Source organism: Somniosus microcephalus, chromosome 6, assembly GCF_052327205.1.
Source record: "Somniosus microcephalus isolate GS21.2 chromosome 6, FLI_Smic_1.0, whole genome shotgun sequence".
NCBI classification, from domain to species: Eukaryota; Metazoa; Chordata; class Chondrichthyes; order Squaliformes; family Somniosidae; genus Somniosus; species Somniosus microcephalus.
In genome coordinates this window covers 232,324,301-232,350,158 of record NC_140992.1, presented here as the reverse complement: position 1 = coordinate 232,350,158, position 25,858 = coordinate 232,324,301, and the positions used below count along the sequence as shown (strand labels likewise).

The window sequence follows — 25,858 nt, the reverse complement described above, 5'->3', positions numbered from 1 at the left end:
TAGAGTTTGTATTAATTAAATTTTTCAAAACAGCAACTTATAGGCTTAAAGTATGAATTGCATAATTTGCCTCATAGTTTGTCAAATCAATCAAATCTCTGGTTTGTACAGAATCCAACAGCAAAGAATAACATATACCACTGTCTAAAGCACAAGAAGGGTTTTATTCAGGTTAGTATAAAGTGAAATTATCATTTTAAGTGATACACATTTTTCTGCAAAATTGCTTGGAAGAAAGCTGCTGAATTATTATTGTTATTTATTTTTCCTCGATGGTGGCATGGTTGAGTTAGTTGTCGGTGTATATGACTAGGTGTGGAAAGAGGACCAAGAAAGATCTGTTGAAAAGAACTGATCTGGTCCCAGCCATTTCTCTTGTTTCTCCTCATCACTGGATTTGTCACTATCTTCATCGTTGCTAGAAATCATTGTATTCAGACCAGTGACCTCATCTGCTTTTCTTTCTGACGTTGATTCGTTGTTCTTCGCTTCCACCAATTGCTTGTAGCATAGTGTGCATACCCTTAAAGGCTTTGAGGACAGCTTAGGCATGAGAAATTTGTGCTTTGAACAAGAATGACACACAACAAAACCACATTTCCGGCAGTGATGTCTGCGGATTACAGCATTGAACTTTCTTTGAGTGCACCGCATGCAGATTTCAGTCATCTTGTCTGGTATCCAAGGGGCTGCATGTTCAGTAGATGGTGTCCTTCCTGTCTTTTCCAACAGTTGTTTGACACAGTTGTTAATATGCTTCATCCAGTCTTCTTTCTCAAGGTGGGTTGCAGCACACACTATGAATGATTTTCGTGAGGTTTTTATCATCCATTGATTTTTCAGACCATCATCATCTGCACGGTCTTCAACAGTGACGTCCTCCAGTGGTATTATCTGTTGACTGGAGTACTTCTTCTTGTGGATGATAACACTTCCATACACCAGGATGTCATTAAACAGGAAAAACATTCGGGGCTTTGACTTCTTGCGACAGACTTTTGTCAGTAATCCTTCACCCACAAGTACTCGTCCATGCAGGGCCAGCGGTTGACCAGTTGCTCTAAAGCAATTTTCGACTGCGACAATTCGTTGCGTATTGATCTCTGAGTTTATCAGGTGGTCCACCATCCTATTCAAAGGTCCTTCTGCAAAGCTTATTCCTATTGTTTAAGAAAGGAAGAAATAAAAAGCTATTGGTGATTAATTTCTTAATTTTGCAGATTTTATAGGTAGGATCCCACCATGCATTATAGCACCAACAAGGCTGAAAATCTATCGAGTAAACTCTCTGATTACTGAAGGACTTTTGAAGAATTTATATCCTTTTTTATCATGTAAGAAGTAAAAAAGATGGTCTTTAAATCTTAAAAGATCTCACCCTCCCCTATAGCTGCTGGCCACACACCATTCGTTGCCTGGCATCAGTGAGGATATGTACTGGTTCTTTAACTTTCCTTTCCTTTGGGGAAGTACTTCATCTTCATTTGGTGCATTTTTGACAAGCCAGCTGAGACCCAGCACCTTGATATGTGGGCTAAATAATTTCCGGACTCCAATGCGCTGTACTATTGGGGCCCTTCCTCAAATGATTTCTATAAATGTCAAGTGATCATTGCTACATTTTGAGACATAAATAAAGACCACTGTTTAATTTGTAGTGTACTAAGAATATAAAAGATTTTTTTGGTTTTGACTTTGATTTGAACTACTACTGTAATCCTCAAAAGGTTAGTAAAAATAGATTTAAAAACAAATTATTCAGTCCACAAAAGGAGTATATTTAAATTATTTTTTCACATTTTTTATTTTAACTTTGGGAACTTGCCATAAGTTACAGTGAGTACCATATATAGAAATTAGCAATTACATTGAGACAAGACAAGCAGGTGTTCATATGTTCTCATTTAATTCTGTACCATTAATACAGATTATTATTTGCCAAGTGCAACGAGTGGTAGCTTTAATTTATTAATGTGTGAATGATTCTTCAGTTTAAAAAGATATTTTCATTGACATTTTAATGTTTGTACAGTTTTACCTTCTATCATTTTCACTCGTGCACATTCTTATTCTCTGTGTAAGTGGCACTTATCCAATCCCTCTGGCTCTCCCTGTATCTCAATTATTCTGTCCACCTCAGAGAGACCCGCCATCATTTACATTGTTCCTTACTCTTTCAGTGAGTCCTCTATTATCTATGATTTTCCTCTCTTACAATTATTGGCACTGTCCCTGCATCTCTCAGCAAATGCCCCAATAGCAGACCTCCTCTTGTCTCTCTCTGCGTGTCCCAAACATCTACATTCATCTCTAGGTTTCTCAGTTAGTTTCCCATCAAAACTGCTCTTCGGCTCTCTTAGTCAGTCTCACATCACACCGCTCCCAGATTTTCTTAGTCAGTTTCCCATCTACACCGCTCAAAACCTCTATTAATCTATCGCTCATCACACAACTCCGGCCTCACTTAGTCATTCTCCCATTGGCACTGCTTCCTGCCTTTCACTGATCCATCTGTAAAAATGTTGTTCCTTCTCACTGTAGGCTGTTGAGCCCCCACATTACAGCTTTCAGCCTATTGATAGTTTTAGTTAAGCCTCTTGCTAATGCTAATATTTGATCAGCAGCCAGAGATATAATTCAACAATGAGCCAAATGGCATCAATCTCCGATAATAAATAAAAACAGAAAATGCTGGAAATACTCAGCAGGTCAGATTGGATCTGTGGATAGAGAAACAGAGTTAATGTTTTAGATCGATGACATTTCATCAGAACTGGAAAAAGTTAGAGATGCAACAGGTTTTAAGCATGTACAGAGGCAAGCCTAAGACCCATCTTTTGTTTCTTTATTTGTCCCATTACTATTTCCTTTTGCCTTACACCATCATCCCATTTGTCATTTAATCTCTCCAATATCACAGACCTTCCCTTTTTGTTTTTTCCCACCCTCTCCCCTTTCCCTGCCCCTGCACTTGCTTAAAACCTGTTACATCTCTAACTTTTTCCAGTTCTGATGAAAGGTCATTGACCTGAAACGTTAACTCTGTTTCTCTCTCCACAAATGCTGTCTGACCTGCTGAGTGTTTCCAGCATTTTCTGTTTTTATTTCAGATTTCCAGCATCCGCAGTATTTTGCCTTTGGCATCAATCTCCTCCTGTTCTAAGCAAGTTTAAATATGGCGCCATGCTGGGATTTAAGAAAGAACTTGCATTTATATAGCGCCTTTCACGACCTCAAGACGTCCCAAAACACAGCCAATGTAGTACTTTCTGAAGTGTTGTCACTGTTGTAATGTAGGAAACGTGGCAGTCAATTTGCGGGACAGCAAGGTCCCACAAACAGCAATGTGATAATTACCAGATAATCTGGTTTAGTTATATTGGCTGAGGGATAAATATTGGTCAGGACACTGGGAGAACTCCCCTGCTCTTCTCTGAAACATGTCATGGGAACTTTTACATCCACCTGAGAGAGCAGACAGGGCCTCAGTTTAACGTCTCATCCAAAAGACGGCACTTTCGACAGTGCAGCACTTCCTCAGTACTGATATGTCAGCCTAGATTAGGTGCTCAAGTCCCTGAAGTGGGGGTTGAACCCATAACCTTCTGACTTGGAGGTGAGAGTGCTAGCATTGAGCCATAGCTGATACAATACGTTCCTGACCCCTGATTGGGAATTAATTACTACCAGAGCTATTGAGCTATTCTATGTAAATTTGCTTAACTGTCAACTTTTAATGTTTGTTTTGTATGTTGTGGGGGAAAGTGCACATGACATAACACTGCCTCATTCACACTGTCCCTTAGAGATTGCAGGAAAATAAAGGTATTTTGTTTTTAAAAGGAGAAATGATTTTTCTTTGCAATAAGCAACTGTGTAAAATAGTTGCATTTGTATGTCCTGACTTTTTTTTAAAGCACTGCACAATTGCTGTCAAAAAAGTTAAGGAAATATCAAACCCTGTTATTTACTGAATTAGCTGATTCATGCCAGGGTATCAATGGGGTCACTCCCATTACCCTCAGCAACCCTGAGCAAGGGAGAGGAAAATCAGCCAAGGGTTTGCTTCATTGCTAACTAGCAATCCCTGTTGCAAGTGCATGACCCGGATTGTGCAGTACAATGGTGAGGCTATCAGTGCTCACCATTATTAAAGAGTAAGTCGGAGAGCAACTTCCAGCAACTGCACATGCGCAGTTAAACGCGGAAATCAGGAAGTTGCTGTCTGAGTTGCCTTGGTCCTCCAGAAGCTTCGCTACAACAGTATCTCGCCGAGAGACTCCGCATTGAAACACATGGAACATGTGAAATTGCTGTACTAACCCACTAGATGCCCACTAAACTCGCCAGAAAAAGTAAGGGCTTGTCCACTCAAGTGTAAGTGAATATTTAACAGTGTGATAAGTCTTATTTACTACCAAACAAGCACCCTGGTGCTGAAAATTTACTTTTACAAGTGTGGAATCTCATTCCTTCAGATTTTAATTATTGTTGGACATTTAAAAAATGTAAACTTTTTTCACTTTCTGTCTCTTTTATCTCTCTCCTTTAATTCATCGTTCTTTCCCTCTCTTTATTTTGCGTTCTATACATGATTTAACATTGCATTAAATATTCTAACTTACACTTCCTGGTTTAGATTCTGTCTCAGTAAGGATTCTTCAATCTGATTGCTGAAGGTGAAAACAAAAGAAGCCCGTTATGTCGACATGCTACTGCATCCAGGTCGAATGCACTTGTGACACTGCAGATGAGAAAACTCATCGGGGGTCATTTTGATTTTGGGTGATAGTGAATCAGCAGCCCGTTTCACATCTCTCCCGAATTTCATTTTCATTGACTGCAATTTACTGAAAAATAAACTTTTTAGGAACAAAAGTAGGCTATTCAGCCCCTCGAGCCTGTTCCGCCATTCAATGAGATCATGGCTGAGCTGTGACCTAACTCCATGTACCCGCCTTTGCCCCATATCCCTTAATACTTCTGGTTAACAAAAAGCTATCAATCTCAGATTTAAAATTAACAATTGATCTAGCATTAATTGCCGTTTGCGGAAGAGAGTTCCAAACTTCTACCACCCTTTGTGTGTAGAAGTGTTTCCTAATTTCACTCCTGAAAGGCCTGGCTCTAATTTTTAGACTATGCCCCCTAGTCCTAGAATCCCCAACCAGCGGAAATAGTTTCTCTCTAACTACTCTATCTGTTCCCCATATTGGCCCAGAACTTCGGGTCTCCACGGGTGAGTACGCACGATGTACTCACCTGTAGGCCCAATGGAAGTGCCGGTTTCCTGCATGCACTGCGTGTGCGCAGGAAACCGGCACTTCCGTTCCCCTGAAAGAAGGGGTTCAGAGTTTGAACGTGTGCGCAGGAAAGGCTGCGCGTGCGCATCGAACTTAGGTTTTTTTTGCAGGTTTTCCCGGGAGGGTAAGTCTCCAGAAGTTACACATATAAAAAGCAGGGTAAGTGGTGAATTAATTAAAATTAAAACATTTTTTCCACAGGTTTATTATTTTTAAATACTTTAAAGCATGGTAAGTTTATTTTTAGCCCTGTTAGAAAGTAAAATTATTTTTTTCAAAAATTTAAATTATTGTTTAAAATAGTTATTTCATGTAATTTATAGTTTATTTTAAAAATGTGATTTAAAAAAAAAATTTATTTGAAGATTTAGTGATGTTTTGGGGCCTGTAGTATTTATAAGTTTTGACTTATGAATGGGCATTTCCCTGCTCCGATTGGCTCCCCATGGCCCACGTGATCGCAGGGGACGCATCGAACTAACTGCGCCCCTGCGATACGCAAGCACTGCGTGCCGGCAGTTGGCGCAGGCCCAGGATCAGAATTCCACGGGGGCCCACAGCTCAACGGCCGGCGCGCTAGTTAAGTGCAGGTCGGGGGCTTACACCCGCGGGAAGCCCCCGACCCGAATTTCTGGGCCAATATCTTGAAACTTCAATCAAATCACCCCATTACTTTCTAAATTCCAGGGAATACAACCCTAGTTTGTGTAATCTCTCCTCGTAATTTAACCCCTGGAGTCTGGGTATTTCTGGTAAACCTATGCTGCACTCCCTCCAAGGCCAATATATCCTTCCTAAGGTGTGGTGCCCAGAATTGCTCTCAGTACTCCAGGTGTGGTCTAACCAGGGTTTTGTATAGCTGCAGCATAACTTCTACCCCCTTGTATCCCAGTCCTCTAGATATAAAGGCCAGCATTCCATTAGCCTTTTTGATTATTTTCTGTACCTGTTCATGACATTTTAACGATCTATGTACCTGGACCCCCAAGTCCCTTTGGATCTCCACTGTTTTTAGTTTTTCGCCATTTAGAAAGTATCCTGTTCTATCCTTTTTAGGTCCAAAGTGGATGACCTCACATTTGCTTACATTGAAATCCATTTGCCACAGTTTTGCACATTCACTTAATCTATCAATATCTCTTGTTAATTTTATGCTTTCATCTACACTGCCTACAGCGTCACCTATCATTGTGTCATTGGCAAATTTGAATATGTGGCTTTCTATCCCATCATATAAATTGTTAATAAATACTGTGAATAGTTGAGGCCCCAACACAGATCCCTGCGGGACACCACTAGTCACATCCTGCCAATTAAAGTACCTACCCATTATCCCTACTCTCTGTCTCCTGCCGCTCAGCCAGTTTCCTAACCAGGTCAATAATTTGCCTTCAATTCCATGGGCTTCAACTTTAGTTAACACTCTCTTATGAGGGACTTTATCAAATGCCTTCTGGAAGTCCATATAAATAACATCCATAGACATTGCCCTACTTTAGTCACCTCCTCAAAAAATTCAATCAGGTTCATCAGACATTACCTACTTTTTACAAATCCATGATCAGCTGAATATTTTCGATGTGTTCAGTCACCCTATTCTTAATTATAGACTCTAGTCATTTCCTGACAACAGATGTTAGACTAACTGTTATTTTGCTTACGGTAATTTTATTGAGACCCTGTCCCTGATTCAATATTAGTCTCCTTGGGATTTCTGGCATGCTATGCTCTTCCTCTATGGTAAATACTGATGCAAAGTCATTGTTCAACATGTCCACCATTTCCTTATTATCATTGACAATATCACCGCTTTCAGTTTTTAAGGGGCCAACATTGCTCCTGACTACCCTCTTTTTCCTAATATAATTATAAAAATTCTTTGTGTTGATTTTGATATCCCGTGCAAGTTTCTTTTCATACTCCCTTTTTGTAGCTCTTATATCTATTTTGTGATCCTTTGCTGTTTATTGTATGTTTCCAATTCGCCAGGATCTGTGCTATTTTTTTTACTGCTTTTTTCTTTAGTTTTATGCTGTCCCTTACTTCTTTAGTCGTCCATGGCTGGGGTTTTTGGCAAGTAGAGCTCTTGCCTCTTAGGGGTATAAACTGGTTCTGTATCACATTAAATTCTTTTTTGGAAACCTCCCACTGATCTTCTGTCATTTTACCCATTAACAGATTTGCCCAGTTTACTGTGGAGAGTCTCTGCCTCATCCTGTTGAAGTCAGCCTTAACTAAATCTAGAATCTTAGTAGCTGTTTGCGTTTCTCCCTTTCAAACAGTACGTTGAACTTGATCATGTTATGATCACTATTAGATTAATGTTCACACACTATTTGGCTGTTAACTAAATCTGGCTCATTTCTCAATACAAAATCTAATCTGGCATGCCTCCTTGTTGGTTCTAGGACATATTGTTGTAGAAAACTATCCCGGACACACTCAAGAAATTCACTACCTTTCTGATAGTGTGCTAGTCTGCTTATCCCAATCTATATGAAAGTTAAAATCCCCCATTAAAACCACTCTGCCTTTGCTACATCCTTGTCTAATTTTAAAAGCATCCTCTGCTCCTTTTATAATTCACAAATTGTTAAAATATTTGTTTGGTCCTTAAAAAGCTTTGACTCTTACCTCTGGTGTTGTCTCACTGTCTCAGCTATTACAATTTGCTGTCTGGTTGTTCTGGTACATACCTCACACACTGACCATATTCGGTATATAGAACTAAAGGTGTGTAGTTCCTGTAATCTAGGCAGACCTCACTGTCTTTCAACAGATCTGACTTTATTTTTACTTGCTTATCTCATGTGCCTGGTGATAGACTGTTGTTTTTGGAAAGAAAATGTCCTCAGCCTGTTTGCTAAACTGGTTATTCCAGTTACGTTTTGCATACTTTCAGCAACATATCAGCCCAGCTATGCAAACTTTGTATGTCTTGATAGAGAATCTGAGTTTCAGTTTGAATATTGATTCAGATTTCCTGATGTAATGTTATATTCCTCCTTATATATGTTATATTTGTGTAATTGTTTACATGTAACAGAATCATTTTAATCAGAATAACTCAACATTGTAATTCTAATAATGTTTTTAAACTTAAGAAAGGTTTAGTAGTAACACACATTTACTTTCTGCTTTTACAAATGTCTTGGCAGTCTTCATATTTTGCTTTAAATGCTGATAAAATTGAACAGTAACCTCTTTACCCTGGGGACACAGAAGCCGATTATACTCTTGGCTAACTCAGCGTAGATTAAGAATGAAACATGGAATTTTCTTGGTCTGTATGTCTCAGTACCACACGATGTAGTGCATTTATCCATTGGGCCATTCAAGAAGCTTCAAATGCTAAGTTAACCTTTACTTGTGGAGCTGGGGTTGGTAGAATGGCATTAAGGTCTGGGAGTGGCTGCCTATTAGTGATCCAGCATAATTTCAGCAACCACCAGAGCTAGCCATGTAAGACATGTCAACAAGTGAGATGCATATTAAAGTTACAATTATCTGCCACTCTAATATGTTGTCAAGCAATCTAATGTTAAAAAAAACTCCCTTACAATAACTTTGCAACATCACGCATAATTGTACTGGAATGTGCACTTAGGGCTGCATGTGTGGGTAGGAGGAATAGATATTTAGGGAGGGAATTCCAGAACTTCGGGCCTAGACGGCCAAGGCACGGCCAGCAATGGTAGGGTGAAGGGAGTTGGAGATGTGTAAAAGATTTAGAGGAAAGCAGAGTTCTGAGGATTGTTGGGCTGGAGGAGGTTACAGAGATAGGAAGGAGCACGGCCATGGAGCGATTTTAACACAAGGTGGAGAATTTTAATTTTGAGATGTTGGTGGGCTGGGTCAGTGTAGGTCAGTGAGCACAGGGGTGATGGGTGAACGGGACGTGGTGTGGGTTAGGATATGGGCAGTAAAGTTTTGGATGAGCTGAGGCTTTTACAGAGCGGAAGATGGGAAACTGGCCATGAGATTATTGGAATAGTCAAGCCTGTGAGTCTGGTTGAGGGTTTCAGCAGCAGATGAGCTGAGGCAGGGTTGGAAATGGGCGATATTATGGAGATAGAAGTAGGTGTTTTTTGTGATGGAGAGAATATGGGGTCGGAAGCTCAGCTGAGGGTAAAACAGGATGCCAAGGTTGCAAACAGTCTGATTCAGCCTGAGGCAGTGGCCAGGGAGAGGGATATAATCGGTAGCGAGGGAACGTAGTTTGTGCTGGAAGCTGAAGACAATGGCATTGGTCATTTAATTGGGGGAAATTGCAGCTCATCCAAGACTGGGTGCCAGACAGCAGGCTGACACGACAGAGGCAGTGGCGGGGTCGAGAGAGGTGGTAGTGAGGTAGAGCTGAGTGAGAAATGGGCTAGAAGTGGCATCTGACTAGCGCAGAGGAACGGAAATTTGGGCTGCAGCAAGCCTCTGGCTGGCACCAAAGGGAGGTAGTTTCAGGAGGGTCCTGTAGGAGGGAAGAGGGGGAAGCCTGGATTCCAAGGGGGAGAAATTCAGTATCGCCACGTTTGGGGCGTTATACTCGAGCGGGCGCAAAATTTAGCGCCTGGCGCAAATTATCGCCACCTACAGCTAAATTGACCTGCTTCGCCCCAGGAGCGCTAAAACAGGCACTGCACGACTGTCCTAAGGCGCTAAGCCGGAGAAACGAGGCGCTACCACCGAGGGCAGGCGCAGCGCAGGTGCGGCCAGTTAGCGATGACACGCTGGCGCCGGTCAGCTCTTAAAGGGGAGGGTCGATCTTGGATTGCAGCCACACCCTGCACATCGGAGCCCTGATTCTCGGCCTGGACAGACCTGCTGCCACATTCTAACGCCTAGGACCATGGAGAGGGCCAGGGAGCGAGCGCAGCGATTCAGCGAGGGGGCCTTGCAGGTTCTGGTTGGCGCAGTGAAGCGCAGACGATCTATCCTGTTTCCAGACAGTGGCAGGAGGTCGCTGCCCACTGACTACCGCAAAGCTTGGAGGGAGGTGGCTCACAGAGTGACCTCCAGCAGCATGGTGCCTAGGACCCCTGTGCAATGCAGGAAGAAGTTCAACGACCTCACTCAGGTCATCAAGGTGAGTTCGCTTTTCAGTATCCTCTTCATCCCTGCATGTGCACCTCACTTTATGGCCAAAGGGTCCTGAAAGCCCCAATGCCCAGCCCTCATCCAAGACCTAGGGACCTTTCATGAAACTCACACGCACATTCAGCACTTTACACACTGTAATGGCTGTTCGACCATGGGAAGCAGTGCAGCCAAGATCAGGGCTTCACACTGTAAGGGCTATTCCACCATGGGAGGCAGTGCAGCCAAGATCAGGGCTCCACACTGTAAGGGCTATTCGACCATGTGAGGCAGTGCAGCCAAGGTCAGGGCTTCACACTGTACTCAGAGCCCGTCCTTTCTCTTGCAGGGCAAGCTGGCCCATAACAGGAGGCAGCAGCAACGGACCGGGGGAGGCCGGCCTCACATTAAAGACCTCAGCGATCTGGAGCAGCGAGTCCAGCGCATTATGGCAGGCCGGATGATTGGCCCCGTCGCCACTGGAGATGCCGACCCACGTTCTGGACAGCAATGGTAAGGTCATCACCTTTTTGACCTCTCTCCTTCCACTTGTGCCTCACACCAGCATCCTTTGCCACTATCGAACCAATACAGTGCATTGCAGCACTCATGCCTCCCTCGCTGCCGCCCTGTCCTCACGCTAAAGCAACTCTTGTACCTCCCTGCTTTCAGATGCTGATTCACCAGGTGAGGAGGTGGGCCCTCAAGCTGCCACTGTGAGTGATTCTGAAGACGAGGAGGAAGAGGAAGCCGGACCATCAGTGCCACCCTCAGCCGAGGCAGCCCATGGCCATAATGGGGACACGTCTTCCCTGAAGGGGAGCAGGGGGGAAGGGTCTGAGGAGGGTGAAGCTCCAGCGGGCTGCAGCAACGCGGGGGGGGGTGGGGTAGGGAAGCTCGGCGGCCTTCTCCCCGGAGGGAGAGTCTGGCCTCCAGCCCTGCTACAGTGAGCGCAGAATAGGTGCGGCTCTTCGCTGAAATGGGCACCCAGGCGGAGCAGAGGCACACTGAGCTCATGGCTGCAGTGGCAAGGATGCCCGATTCCATTGAGTCACAGGCAAGGAGTGTCCAGGACTTCGGTGCAGCACTGGCAAGGAGTCTGCAGGACTTCGGTGCAGCACAGGCAAGGAGTGCAGGACTTCGGTGCAGCACAGGCGGCTTCCACGCAAGTGCTTAGTGGTGCAATGCAGTCAGTGGCTGGTCTGCTGCAGATGCAGATTGAGGCCACACGAGCACTGACTGCTGCCACCCTCGCTGCATCAGGCACGAATCACCAGGGCCCTCGGCGCGCCGCAGAAGGCCAGCAGTCTGTGCTTGAGCAGATTGCTCCGCATGCTGCAGTGCTGCCCCGTGGGAGTGCCAGTGTGTCGTCCAACCAGGGAATGCCTGTCCTCCGTCAGGATGGCAGCATTCCTGCTGCCAACGCTGTCACTTCTCCACTGCAGCTGCCACCACCCGTAGGACAGACTGCTGCCGCCCATGCAGAGTTGGAGCAGTCAGCAGCCGGGCCCTCCAGGCCCAGAGCTGGTCCAGGCCGTCCCCCAAGGGCATCTGCCGACTCAGTTTCTGACACTCAGCAACCTTCCCCCAGCCTTGCTGCAGCCACTGGGGTCCCATTGCGGAGGAACTGCAGGGTGGGAAGGGGCCAATCTCGCAAGTGAAGCAGATCACCCTCGAAGGGCAAAAAGTAGGAGGTGTGGCAAAATGCTGTTAATTTTTTTAGTGAAGGCCGAGGATCGTGGTCATTTTTTGTTAACTCTTTTGTTCATTGTCTCCAGGTTGTGAGAGCCAGTTATGTGTCTGATTCCTTTTTTTTGGGTTTCTCTCTATTACTTTGTCATGCAGGAAGGGCACACAGTTTGTTAAATAAAGAAGTGTCTTTATTCAGAATGTGCATGTTTGTTCTTTGAACTATTTGTTGCCTTGACCGGCTCAGGGGTTGTGGAACGGTTCCATTCATGTTCTTTCAATGGCACAAGCCATTCCCTCAGAGGGGGCCTAGAACCGACTTGCAATAAGCCACTGACGGACGGCCCTTGCACTTTGTGCCTCCCTCCCGTCTTGGTCCTCCTCCTCCTCCTCCTCTGCTGGTGCTCCAATGTCTGGTGGCAGTGGCTGAGTCCTGAGGATTGCCAGGTTATGCAGCATGCAGCACACTACAATGAAATGGGAGACTCGCTCAGGTGAGTACTGAAGGGCTCCTTCGGAATGGTCCAGACAGCGGAACCGTTGCTTTAGCACGCCAATTGAGTGCTCAATGATGTTCCTGGTCGCTTGATGGCTCTCATTGTATCGTTCTTCAGCAGGGGTGCTGGGCGCACGGAGCGGGGTCATTAGCCAGGTGCACAGAGGATAGCCCTTGTCCCCGAGAAGCCAGCCTCCTGGGTGAGCCGGGGCTTCGAAAAGGTCTGCCACAGAAGTCTGGCGCAGGATGAAGGCGTCGTGGCTGCTGCCTGGAAAGTGGGCATTGACAGCTAGTATCAGCTGTCTGTGGTCACACACCAACTGTACGTTCAACGAATGGAACCCCTTCCGGTTGCAGTAATCCTTGGCATTCTCTTGCGGCGCCCGCAAAGCCACATGCGTGCAGTCAATGGCGCCCTGGACCATGGGGAAGCCCGCTATTCTTGCAAATCCCATTGCGTGCTCTTGCTGCTTGTCCAGGATCATGGGGAAGGAAATGTACTGACATCTCCTTTTAAAGAGGGCATTCATGACTTGGCAGATGCAGCAATGCACCGCGAACTGGGAGACATTGGCAGTGTCCCCAGTAGCGGATTGGAAGGAGCCAGTGGCATAGAAGTTGAGAGCCACTGTCACCTTCACTGCCACCGACAGAGACGTCCTGCTCCTCAGTTGAGGCTGCAGATCTGGCTGAAGCAGGTGGCAGAGCTCAGTGACCACCTCCCTGCTGAATCGAAGCCTCCGAAAACACTGCTCCTCAGACATGTTGAGGTAGGAGAACTGTTGGTGGAATACCCTGGGCGGGTAAGGCCTCCTATGCCGACGCCTGTTGGCTCTCCTCTGTCTGGCCATGATTGGCACTCTCTCTCGGTGTCTCTGAGCCCTCTCAATGTAATGGAGAAACCCAACGTTTCCACCCATTGCAGCCCCCATAGTATGTGGCCACTCAAGGTTATGCCACTGAAAAATCAAACCGACTGCAAAGTTCTGGGCCGAAGCCAGACGTACCTCAGCGAGCGCTGACTCAATGCAGAAAGCTCTCTCCCTTTGTCTCTCTGCAAATCTCTCTCTCTCACAGAAGGAGTGGTCCAAAAATGGCTACCACTAAGAAGCCAGGAAGAGCCCCCTTTAAATAGCGTCACCCCAGCCCCACAGCGACTGGGAACCGTTCCAGTCACTGGGAGCGCCAGGCGGAAAGGAGGGGGGCGCCACTGAAGTTCCAGTTCGGGGCGCCCCAAGGGCGTTGCACCATGAAATGACGTCAGGATCTGCGCGTGCAGCTGAGCGGGCGTTGCGATTTTGCGCCGCTGCTAAATGTCCGCTCAATGTCGCGAGAGGCACAGGTGTCGCCGCGCCCAGGCGCTAGCCGCTTCGCGCCCCACTTATCGCCCTCTTAAGGCGCTAACGGCTGGCGCTAACAACTGAATTTCTCCCCCCAAATGTCAAAATTTTCTTTATGGGGCCCAGAGGAGTAATCCTGTTCCTCCTGGCCCCACAAAGAAAGTAAAAAAAAAAAAAGTTTAAACAAAACTTACTGGACCTTGATCCTCTTCCCACTGTCTTTGCCTGGCGGGAAAATCACAAGTGCTTCTCCATTCAGGTCACTAGTTAAAATTGCAGTCGGGGCCTGATGACGTCAGCGGGCCCTGACCTGTATAGTGAAAGAAGAAGCCCACTGGATTCCGGTGGATGCCCTTGCCCACTGCTCAGAAGAGCAAGTTAAAATTAAAGATGGCTGGATCCAGGAGGGACATTGGCAGGTAAGTCACTCGGCCCATTTTAACTGCCCACCTACCCGCCTGATTTCCGACAGGCGGGTAGGGTTCTAATTACCTCTGGAGGCTCTGCGTTAGGCTGTAGCAAAGTTACATATATAATTGAAAATAAAATAGAATAGAAAATTATTAAACTACATTTGTTAAAAATTATTCCTTTTATCATCACAGCTTTCAACTAGAAGTATAATAAAACTTAGCTGAATTTGAAAACAATGAGAATAGTGTACTGGTTGATTTGTTACATTGGCCTGTCATCACAACACACTGACAATATTTTCACTTCTGTGTTGGGCCCACTTTCTGGATAAATACCATGTTCAAGAGGAGCCTGTGTTACATAACAAGACAAGAAACTATTGAATGAGTACGTTTCTTCACACTGATGCGCTATCAATTACTCATAAAAGACTGAGAGTTAGAAGAGTAACTGAAGGCTTTTATTAACAACAGAATGGAGGTCTGCCTCGAGTGGTCGACCGGTCCAGGATACAAGGGCTGGGGAGCAGTCACCTTTATACTAGGACCTGTGGGAGGAGTCAGCCGAGGCATGTCCAGGCATGTACACAGTGGAATACAAACAGGACAAACAGGAATACAAACAGTGGTTTACCACACACACATTATGTAAGATCTTGTAGGCTCAGCAGCCTGTAATTTCTCCCATTAATTTTAATAGACAGGAAAATCACTGGCAAATGAGCACAGACCGGAAAACCTGAACCATGGATTCTAACCAACTCATTTAGTCCTCCATGGAAAGGTTCCATAAAGTTTCTTCCTGCTCCTCCCTCTCCCCCAAGTAAGCAGAGTGAAACCGCAGACAATGATCTAGAAATTAGATTGTGCAGCGCTTGTTTTTCAAGCAAAAAATGGTGCTGAAGGGTCCAATATGGCGTGCGGTGTGCGTGCGTCATTTCGTGCCAGGTATGTGTCGCATGGCAGATTGGCTTATGGTGCCCTGTAGTCGTCCAGGTCGACTGCCTGAAACAGCCTATGCAAATTGAGGGCTTACTGCTGATTTCAGGCCCCCTTTCAGAAATAGGTTCGCGACTGACCACAGCATGCACCGTGCATGTTGGGGTCAGATTTCTCATGGGCACGGCAGCCAAATCAGCAGTCCTTACAGGGGCCGCTGAAGGCTGCCACCGAAATGGTAAGTGAAATGTTTTTACTTACCTGAATGTGGAGCCAGAAGGAGCTCCTCCTGGCTCCAGGTTAAAACTGCTGGCCACTGTTTTCCCCCTCCCGTCTCCTCCCCTCCCAGACCCACCTTAGGTCTGATGCTGGCGTCCTGACCGGCTGATCTTCATCTTCTTCGTGACCGATGCACTGCTTCTTGGGGTGCAACTGGCATCCTCAGCATGCCGGTCTAATCCTGATGACGCAAGACAGCCAATTTAGCATGGTCCTCTTGCTCATTAGTCTTTGGGTAACGGTTCGTGTTTACTTCTGGGTTTGCACCCGAAGAACCAATTTCTGAACCCAACCGTTTAACACTACATCCCAAATTATTCCACTGTTGCTTGGTTGCCCTTCTTGACGTGATGTTTTCTCGATCTCAGAACTTTATGTTCCATATGGTATTAGAGTCATAGGTTGGGATTCCTGCTCACCCTCCACCTCTTCATATCCCAAAAGCATTATATATACTGGCTACTGTAAGCAGATGCAATTGAGAAATGCATCCTCCAATGTATTTCCCATCATTTATACCACAGCAATTCTTAAAGCCAGGGACCCCCATTAGTCCCTGGCATTCAGTATTGCTGTGCTGGTGGGGGTGGGATTGTTTCAATTTCTTTTGGGCAGAAAGCCTGACAAATTTATAGCAGAGCAATTGATGGCACAGGCCAGAGGAGGAATTTAAAAATTCCTCAAGTTGTTAAACGTTCACCAGCAGCTCAGAGGTTTCTGGCACCGCTACACTGTGGCAGTAGCTTCTCCTCCCTCCCTCGCACTGTTACATCTGAAAACCCCAAGGATCCAGCCTTGGCACGTTCCTCTTCCTCATCTACATGCTGCCCCTTGGTGACATCATCCGAAGACATGGTATCAGATTCCACATATACACTGATGACGCTCACCTCTCTTGACCCCTCCACTATCCTTGTGTTGTCGGACTGCTTGTCTGACATCGATAGAAACATAGAAACATAGAAGATAGGTGCAGGAGTAGGCCATTCGGCCCCTCGAGCCTGCTCCGCCATTCAATGCGATCATGGCTGATCATCCAAATTCAGTACACTGTCCCTGCCTTCTCCCCATATCCCTTGATCCGTTTAGCCTTAAGAAATATATTCAACTCCTTCTTGAATATATTTAATGAATTGGCCTCTACTGCCTTCTGTGGTAGAGAATTCCACAGGTTCACCACTATCTGGGTGAAGAAATTCCTCTTCATTTCTGTCCTAAATGGCTTACCCCTTATCCTTAGACTGTGACCCCAGATTCTGGACTCCCTGACCAGCGGGAACATCCTTCCTGCATCTAGTCTGTCCAGTCCTGTTAGAATTTTATAAGTTTCAATGAGATCCCCTCTCATTCTTCTAAACTCTAGCGAGTATAAGCCCAATCAACCCAATCTCTCCTCATACGTCATTCCTGCCATCCCAGGTATCAGCCTGGTGAATTTTCGCTGCACTCCTTCCATGGCAAGAACATCCTTCCTCAGATAAGGCGACCAAAACTGCACACAATACTCAAGATGTGGTCTCGCCAAGGCCCTGTACAACTGCAGCAAGACATCCTTGTTACTGTACTCAAACCCTCTCGCCAAGAAGGCCAACATACCATTTGCCTTCTTAACCGCCTGCTGCACCTGCATGCTTACCTTCAGCGACTGGTGCACAAGGACACCCAGGTCTCGTTGCACTTCCCCTTCTCCTAATCTATTGCCATTCAGATAATAATCTGCCTTCCTGTTTTTGACACCAAAGTGGATCACCTCGCATTTGTCCACATTATATTGCATCTGCCATGCTTCTGCCCAATCACCCAACCTGTCCAAATCATCCTGGAGTTTCTCTGCATCCTCCTCACACCACACACGACCACCCAGCTTTGTGTCGTCTGCAAACTTGGAGATATTACATCTAGTTCCCTTGTCTAGATCATTAATATATATTGTGAATAGCTGCGGTACCCCACTAGTCACTGCTTGCCACTCGGAAAAAGACCCGTTTATTCCAACTCTTTGTTTTCTGTCTGCCAACCAGTTCTCTATCCAAGTCAATACCTTGCCCCCAATCCCATGTGCCTTAACTTTACATGCTAACCTCTTACGCGGGACCTTATCGAAAGCCTTTTGAAAGTCCAAATACACCACATCCACTGGTTCTCCCTTATCTATTTTACCAGTTACATCCTCAAAAAATTCCAGCAGATTAGTCAAGCACGATTTACCTTTTTCAAATCCATGTTGACTTTGTCCGATCCTGTCACTGCTTTCCAAGTGCTCTGCTATTACATCTTTTATAATGGACTCTAGCATTTTCCCCACTACCGATGTCCGGCTTACCAGTCTGTAATTCCCCGTTTCTCTCTATTTTTGAATAGTGGGGTAACATTAGCTACCCTCCAATCCATGGGTACTGTTCCAGATTCCATCGAATGTTGGAAGATGATCAGCAATGCATCTACTATTTCTAGGGCCACTTCCTTAAGTACCCTAGGATGTAGATTATCAGGTCCTGGGGATTTATCGGCCTTCAATTTCCCTAACACAATTTCCCTACAAATACTGATTTCTTTCAGTTCCTCCCTTTCATCAGACCCTATGTTCCCCGACATCTCTGGGAGGTTATTTGTGTCCTCCTTTGTGAAGACAGAACCAAAATATGTATTTAATTGGTCAGCCATTTCTTTGTTCCCCCTTATAAATTCCCCTGATTCTGACTGCACGGGACCTACGCTTGACTTCACCAATCTTTTTCTCTTCACATATCTATAAAAGCTTTTACAGTCAGTTTTTATGTTCCATGCTAGCTTACTCTCATATTCTATTTTCCCTTTCTTAATTAATCCCTTTGTCCTCCTTTGTTGAATCCTAAACTGCTCCCAATCCTCAGGTTTACTGCTTTTTCTGGCCAATTTGTATGTCCTCTCCTTGCATCTTATGCTATCCCTAATTTCCCATGTTAGCCACGGTTGAGTCACCTTTTTTGTTTTATTTTTATGCCAAACTGGGATGAACAAATTCTGTAGTTCATCCATGCAGACCCTAGTCTCTGAGTGAACTACTTCACTCTCCATCTTAATGAAGAATTCTATCATATTATGATTGCTCCGACCCAAGGGGCCTCATACAACAAGATTGCTAATTAATCCTTTCTCGTTACATAATACCCAGTCTAAGATGGCCTGATCTCTGGTTGGTTCCTCGACATATTGGTCCAGGAAACCATCCCGTAAACACTCCAGGAATTCCTCCTCCACAATATTGTTACTAATTTGGTTAGCCCAATCTATATGTAGATTAAAGTCACCCATGATGATTGCTGTGCCCTTCTTGCACGCTTCTCTAATTTCCCTTTTAATGCCATCCCCAACCTCTGCATTACTGTTTGGAGGTCTATATACCACTCCCACTAACGTTTTCTGCCCCTTAGTATTTCTCAGTTCTACCCATACAGATTCCACGTCATCAGAGCTAATGGGCCAGAAATTCGGGTCTCCACGGGTGAGTACGCATGGGTTACTCACCCGTAGGCCCAATGGAAGTGCCGGTTTCCTGCATGCACTGCGCATGCGCGGGAAACCGGCACTTCCGATCCCCTGAACGAAGGGGTTCAGAGGTCGAACGCGTGCGCGGGAGAGACTGCGCGTGCGCATCGAACTTCGAGTAAGTCTCCAGAAGTTAGACATGTAAAAAGCAGTCGTAAGGCCTGCTTTTTACAAGGTAAGTGGTGAATTAATTAAAATTAAAACATTTTTTCCACAGGTTTATTATTTTTAAATACTTTAAAGCAAGGTAAATTTATTTTAGCCCCGTTAGAAAATAAAATTATTTTTTTCAAAAATTTAAATTATTGTTTAAAATAGTTATTTTATGTAATTTATAGTTTATTTAAAAAATGTGATGTTTTTAAAAAATTTATTTGAAGATTTAGTGCTGTTTTGGGGCCGTAGTATTTATAAGTCTTGACAGCCCTTCCTGTCAATCTTATGAATGGAGCATTCCCTGCTCCGATTGGCTCCCCATGGCCCACGTGATCCCAGGGGACGCATCGAACTAACTGCACCCCTGGGATACGCAAGCACTGCGCGCCGGCAGCTGGACCAGGCCCCGGATCGGAATTCCACGGGGGCTCACAGCTCAACGGCCGGCGTGCAAGGTAAATGCAGATCGGGGGCTTGCACCCGCGGGAAGACCCCGACCCAAATTTCTGGGTCATTATCCTTCCTTACAGTTGTGTTAATCCCCTCTTTAACCAGCAATGCTACCCCACCTCCCTTTCCTTTTTGCCTATCATTCCTGAATATTGAATACCCCTGGATGTTGAGTTCCCAAACTTGGCCACCCTGGAGCATTGTTTCTGTAATCCCAATCAAATCATATTCGTTTACCTCTATTTGCGCAGCTAATTCGTCCACCTTATTACGAATGCTCCTTGCATTAAGACACAAAGGCCTAGAAATTCAGTGGCCTGCGCCACCAGTTTGCGCCTAAAGAGGGCACTCAGTGGCTTTTGCGCCACTGGCCACACCTACCGCGATATTTAGCAGGGCGCTAATGGCGGCGTTAGCCTGTAGCGCTGCGCCGCCACTGATGACGTCATCGGCGTGCGCAGCGCCCCGCTATCGCCCCGATGGCCATATTTGGTCGCGCCCGCCTCTTCAGCGCCGGCCGCAAATAGCGACCGGTACACAGGGCCCTACCTGTGGCGGTAGTGGCGCTAGTTAAGGTGGAGGTGCGGCCGGCCGCTTTTTCGGCGCCCGCCTGCCCGCACCTCCGTCCCCGGCCTCCTACACCCCCCCCCCCCCCGCGGCATTGCCGGCTGTTTCCCGAGAGCCCGGCACTTCTCCTTGGTGCCGGGCTCATTTGCCGGCACTCGCGAGCGGGGATCGCGCTGTTGCAGGCACCTCCCCCTTAACAGTGGGAGGAAGGCCTGCAGTACCGCAGCCTGCCGTGCCGCAGCGTGTGGCGCTGCGGCCCTTAGCGCGCCGATATTCAGTTTCAGCGCCCCAAGCGGGGCGCGGGAAGCCTCGTTTAGCGGCCCGCTTCCATTTGGGGCGCAGAAACTGAATATCCGGATGGCGCAAGTGGCTCCGCACGCAGCGGTAATTCCGGCGCCCAGGCGAGCTTGGCGCCCCAAACTGAATTTTTAGCCCATGGTCTTCAGGCTTGTTTTTTTAACGCTCTTAGACCTATTAGAATTATTATTTACTGTGGGCATGTTTGATTTAAACCGCTGATTTCTCTGACTGCCAGTCCTGGATGAGCCACAGTTTCATCCAATCAAACATTGGGACAACTGAGGCCATCATCATCAGCCACCACCACAAACTCTGTACCCTCCCCACTGACTCCAGCCCCTCCCCAGCCACTGTGTCAAATTGAAGCCAACTGTTCACAGCCTCAGCATCCTACTGGACCCTGAGCTAAACTTCCAGCCGCATATTAATCTCCATCATAAACTTCCATCATTTCCACCATCATAACATCGCTCATCTCTGCCTCAGCCCATCTGCTGCCAATTTATCTGATTGCATTTCTGTGAAGCACCTTGGGATGTTTTCCTTTGTTAAAGGCTCTTTATAAATGCAAGTTGTTGTTGTTCATCTCTGAGCAGCTCCACCCTTATCTTGACTATCCTCTTACTACTGATGTGCTTGTAGAAATAATTTTATTGGTTTTTTTTCTCTATAACTTTTTAATCTTCCTTTTTGTAGCTTTCTTATATTCTTTATATTCGTCCTGATCTATTTTTATTGTCCGCCGTGTAAGTACTAATTACTTCCTTTTTTAGTTTCAGTTTTTTTCCTACTATCGTTATTCATCCATGGCTGCCACACTGATTTTTCTCCTTACTGGAATGGGTTTGATTTCTACCATTTCCTATTTAGGTACTTCACACTGCTGATCTACATTTTCATTTACCAATTTTTTCTTCCAATTAATCTGGTCAAGATCCCTCTTGATCTGACTACAATTTTCTTTTTCCCGGTCAAGAAACCTTGTTCTAAATCTTTCTTTTTCCTTTTCGTTCTTGCACTAAACCTAATATATTGTGGTCACAGTTTCTCAAATATTCACCTTTATTTAGTCTATCTGTTTGCTCCACTTCATTACCCAACAAGTAGCACTTCTTTTCCTTGTTGGAGAAACAACATATTGACTGAGAAAACAGAACTGAACACACCGCAAAACAGAACTTCCCCCGCTTACCAAAAACATTTTCCCAATTGCAATCTATTTTTTGATAACCCTATTGTTAATACACAGCTCTCTGATTCTATTTTATAATCTCTACCTGTACTCATCACCGTTATAAACCCTTAGGGAGTAAATTTCCTCAGGAATTCTCCCACTCCACTGCCATAACTTTGGCAGAAACCTCCAGTGTGTAAATGGGGCTTCTGCTGAAGTCACGATGCCAGAGTGGGAGAAGCCTTGAGGAAATTCACCCTCTTATCCTTGGGCCAAATCTTCCCAGAAAAATAACAGTGAGTTCAAGTCGCACACCATTATTAATGTGCAAATCAACCAGCAAGTTCAGGGGTAGAAGAGATTTGCCGTGAGTTGCGAATCTCCAGAACTTGCTAGTCTATTTACGCCACGCCGCCATTTGCCTCGCACAAACGGCAGCTCGCCCTCAACCTCCACGTTATTTTTAAGAACTTGCTGGATTTGCATATTAATTGCCCATTAGACTCACCAAAGAAAGTTAGGGCTCATACTTAACAGCATAAATACCTTTTCAATGATGTGATAATTGTTAATGCAGTGTCAATGAACCTTTCCGGCCCAGAAAGGGAAAAATATAAACTGTTGAGTCTCATTCCTACATGCAGTAAGTTCTTCTTCATGATTTAAAATGTTTTTAATTTTTAATTATTATTTTTTTCTTACTTTTCCTTGCTGTCTCTTTATTCTCTCTCTCCCTTAATCCAATCTTTCTTTTGCTCTTTTCCTGTACCTGATTTGACACGAATTCACCCTCCTTCTCCATCGTTCCAGCTTCTTTCTCAATCTTTAAATCTAATTGGTTAAGGAAGTACACTGTTGGTCCCATCATTCACTAAGGTCCTATATGCCTCGTTGCCCTCGCCACACCGTTATCAGCTCGCACTTCCAGCAAGTTACAGCGCAAGTTATATTCGCGGTGAAGGGTGCAGAAAAAAGTCTAACTAATGGCATATGCTGTGAGATGCCTCATTCCAGCAAGATCTGGCCCCTTATAGCTAACCAAATATTAATTTAGTTCTTTTTAAGTGCTAATCAATTCAACAATAGTTGCAGTAGCAGTGAATCTATTCCAAATACTCACTACTCTAATCATAAGTTTTATACAAAAAAAAAATTTCTTCAGGTACTTATCCAACTCCCTTTTGAAAGCCACGATTGAGTCGGCCTCCACCACCCTCTCAGGCAGTGCATTCCAGATCCTAACCACTCGCTGAGTAAAAAAAGTTTTTCCTCATGTCGCCTTTGGTTCTTTTGCCAATTACCTTAAAAGCATAAAATCACATAGCCAAAACATTTCTTTGTAGATACTTACAAGACAAATCAATCTGCTTTTCTAGTGTTCTCTTATTTAACGTGCAAAAGACTCAGGTCACCCAGGCTGTTCTTTCATTCTCCGTTGCAGTGTTTGCTCAAAGGCCATGGTTAATTTTAATGCGCCAGGGCTATTTTTGTTTCAGATAATTTTAATGCACCAGAGTCAAACATTCCTTCGGACTAAAGCTGCCTCAGCCACGCCTTTAAACTACATGAGGCTTAGCCAGTGACTAAACTGAAATACTGAACGAATGTCTGATTTTAGCAACACTTAGCTAACATGGCACTGAACTAAAATATATTAAGAAGCACGTACTTGTTTTTGTGGATCTGCTTGTTCCTGATAATCGACCTTGATACCATTGCAGACAGTGTAAAGGTTGATTGAGTAATGTTTGTTTTACTGGCGCATTTCTGTTAACATGAATGTGGTCAGAAAGGAAGGAAGGAAATGCAAAGCTGCATTTTAATTTTTTTTTAAATAGCCCTACCCTCTCTTCCTCTTGTTTGTAACAGCAGAGTTGTAGAGAACAGTAAGGCTGATTTTATAATCAGGGTTTCAGTTCTAGAGGTTTGAATCATCTGCTGACTACAATTGGGCTTCTGCCAGGATTATGAAAGCACATCTATATCAAGGCTCGAGATAGGATTTAAAGTAGGCTGTTTGTTAAAAAAGCACGAATCTACTTTAAAAGTTAAATATTGACAAAACTACCATAATTGTAACTTTAAAGAAGCCACAATCCCCCCCTGTTCCCCCCAAAAGTCTCCTTTCCATTGCCAAGGCTGCGCAACAGCTGTACAGATAAGATTGAGATAAGACACAAGAGTCAATTATTTTTAATTTTAAAAATGGCGTGTGAAAATGGAGCCTTAACTCAGTAACATCTACAGGTATATCTCAGCAATTTTAGTGAAAGAGCAAAATTTGACGTGAACTCAACAAGATTGGATGGGGTTAAGATTCCATTTTATATGCTATTTGAGATTCTCAATAAACAGGACATTGTCAGCATTTAAAATGCTAAAATTCAAATAGCAAGACCTCAGACTGTTAATAAGGCCAAATGGCTGACCTGCCTTATGACTGTTTTACAATTCTTGAGCATCTAAGCTTAAAAACATTTCCTGAGGAAACCTCAACAACAGATGGTCAAAAGCTTCAATAGAATTATTGGCATCGCATTGAAGGCCGCAAAGTGTTTTTAAAGTTAAAATTACAATCAAAGCCCACATTTTTAAAATGAATTTGAGAAAAGCCACATTCTCTTGAACCATTTTGATGTTCAGGCATAAAAAGACAGTTTCATCCCAAGTTTTTTCAGACTAAGAAGCAGGAGAAGACAGACGAAAGAACATTAAGAAAGACAAAACAGACACAAAGACAGCCAAGGAAACGAAAGACTGAGAAAAGAACCAGTAAGGAAAGCAGCCTCTTTTAGAAACCAAAATAAATTTGTGTAGGGGAAGAAGTGTTGAAATAGTTCGCTTCATCAGGACGTCCATGTGACCAATTAAGTTCAGAAGAAATAGAGAAGACACATGATAAATCAACAACAGTAAAAGTAGTTATATAGCACCCTTAACATAGTAAAACGTCCCAAGGCGCTTCACAGGAGTATTAGAAGACACAAAATTTGACACCAAGCCACATTAGAAGAAATTAGGGCAGATGACCAAAAGCTTGGTCAAAGAGGTAGGTTTTAAGGAGGGTCTTAAAGGAGGAGAGAGGCAGAGAGGTTTAGGGAGGGAATTACAGAGCTTAGGCAGCTGAAGGCACAGCCACCAATGGTTGAGCGATTATAATCAGGGATGCTCTAGAGGGCAGAATTAAAGGAGCGCAGATATCTCGGGGGGAGGGGGGGGATGTTTGTGGGGCTGGAGGATATTACAGATATAGGGAGTGGCGAAGCCATGGAGGGATTTGAAAACAAGGATGAAAATTTTGAAATTGAGGCATTGCTTAACCGGGAGCCAATGTAGGTCAGTGAGCACAGGGGTGATGGGTGAACAGGACTTGGTGTGAGTTATGTAGAGTAGAATGTGGGAGGCCAGCTAGGCGTGCATTGGAATAGTCAAGTCTATCGGTAACAAAGGCATGGATGAGGGTTTCAGCAGATGATGAGCTGAAGCAGGGGTGGAGACGGGTGATGTTATGGAGGTGGAAATAGGCGGTCTTAGTTATGCCGCGGATATGTGGCCGGAAGTATTATGTCCGTGTATAATTGAGACACGGACTGCAGGAGTTGATTATAACAAGTCTTTACTGAATGGAGACAACCTGGAAACTGAAACTACAGAAGCCTGCTAGGGCCTTTTATACAGGGGTGGTCACTGCCGGTACTGCAGTCTGAGACCAGTTATTCCCTTAAAGGTACATACACAACAATTCCTCCCCTTTTAGATAAACAGTACATAACATTCATTTAACAATTAAATAATAACTAATTACAATTACAATTACGGTTGCTAGATACATTGGTTGAAGTTAAGCAATTATAAGTTCAGTCTTTGAGGAGGCTTCCTGATTCTGTCTGGATAACGCCTCTTTGGGATATCAGGTTCTTCTGGCAAGGTTGAGTCGGGATCAATGTTGTTGTTTGGTTCGTCTGCTTCCAATATCACCGATTCTGCGGTAGATGCAATTGGTACTTCGGTTTCATCGCCAGGTGTATCAGATCCTGGTGTGGAGTTGACGTTTTCCAGTGACTCTAGAATCTGGTCAGCATGGCGTCTTACAATGCTCTCTCCAACGTCCACGGTATACATTAGAGGTCCTTGCCGTGTACAGATCGTTCCTG

At 44.8% G+C, this 25,858-nt stretch overlaps 1 protein-coding gene across 5 annotated transcripts in view; it reads right to left on the bottom strand.

Moving 5' to 3' along the window:
* Positions 1–145: 145 nt before the first annotated feature.
* The window catches only part of plekhf1 (pleckstrin homology and FYVE domain containing 1), a 47,288-nt gene continuing 21,575 nt past the window's right edge, over positions 146–25,858 (bottom strand). The window contains exons 1-3 of one of the 5 annotated variants that reach the window (XM_085991539.1): positions 23,374–23,438; positions 15,606–15,710; positions 146–1,160 (exon numbers count right to left, since the gene is read on the bottom strand). In XM_085991539.1, coding sequence (XP_085847665.1) covers positions 310–1,128 — 819 coding nt within the window. In that variant the 5' untranslated portion in view covers positions 1,129–1,160; positions 15,606–15,710; positions 23,374–23,438 and the 3' untranslated portion in view covers positions 146–309. Of the gene's footprint in view, positions 1,161–15,605; positions 15,711–23,055; positions 23,331–23,373; positions 23,456–25,858 lie in introns of those variants that run through there. The other 4 variants (XM_085991538.1, XM_085991537.1, XM_085991536.1 and 1 more) reach the window with 4 other exon arrangements.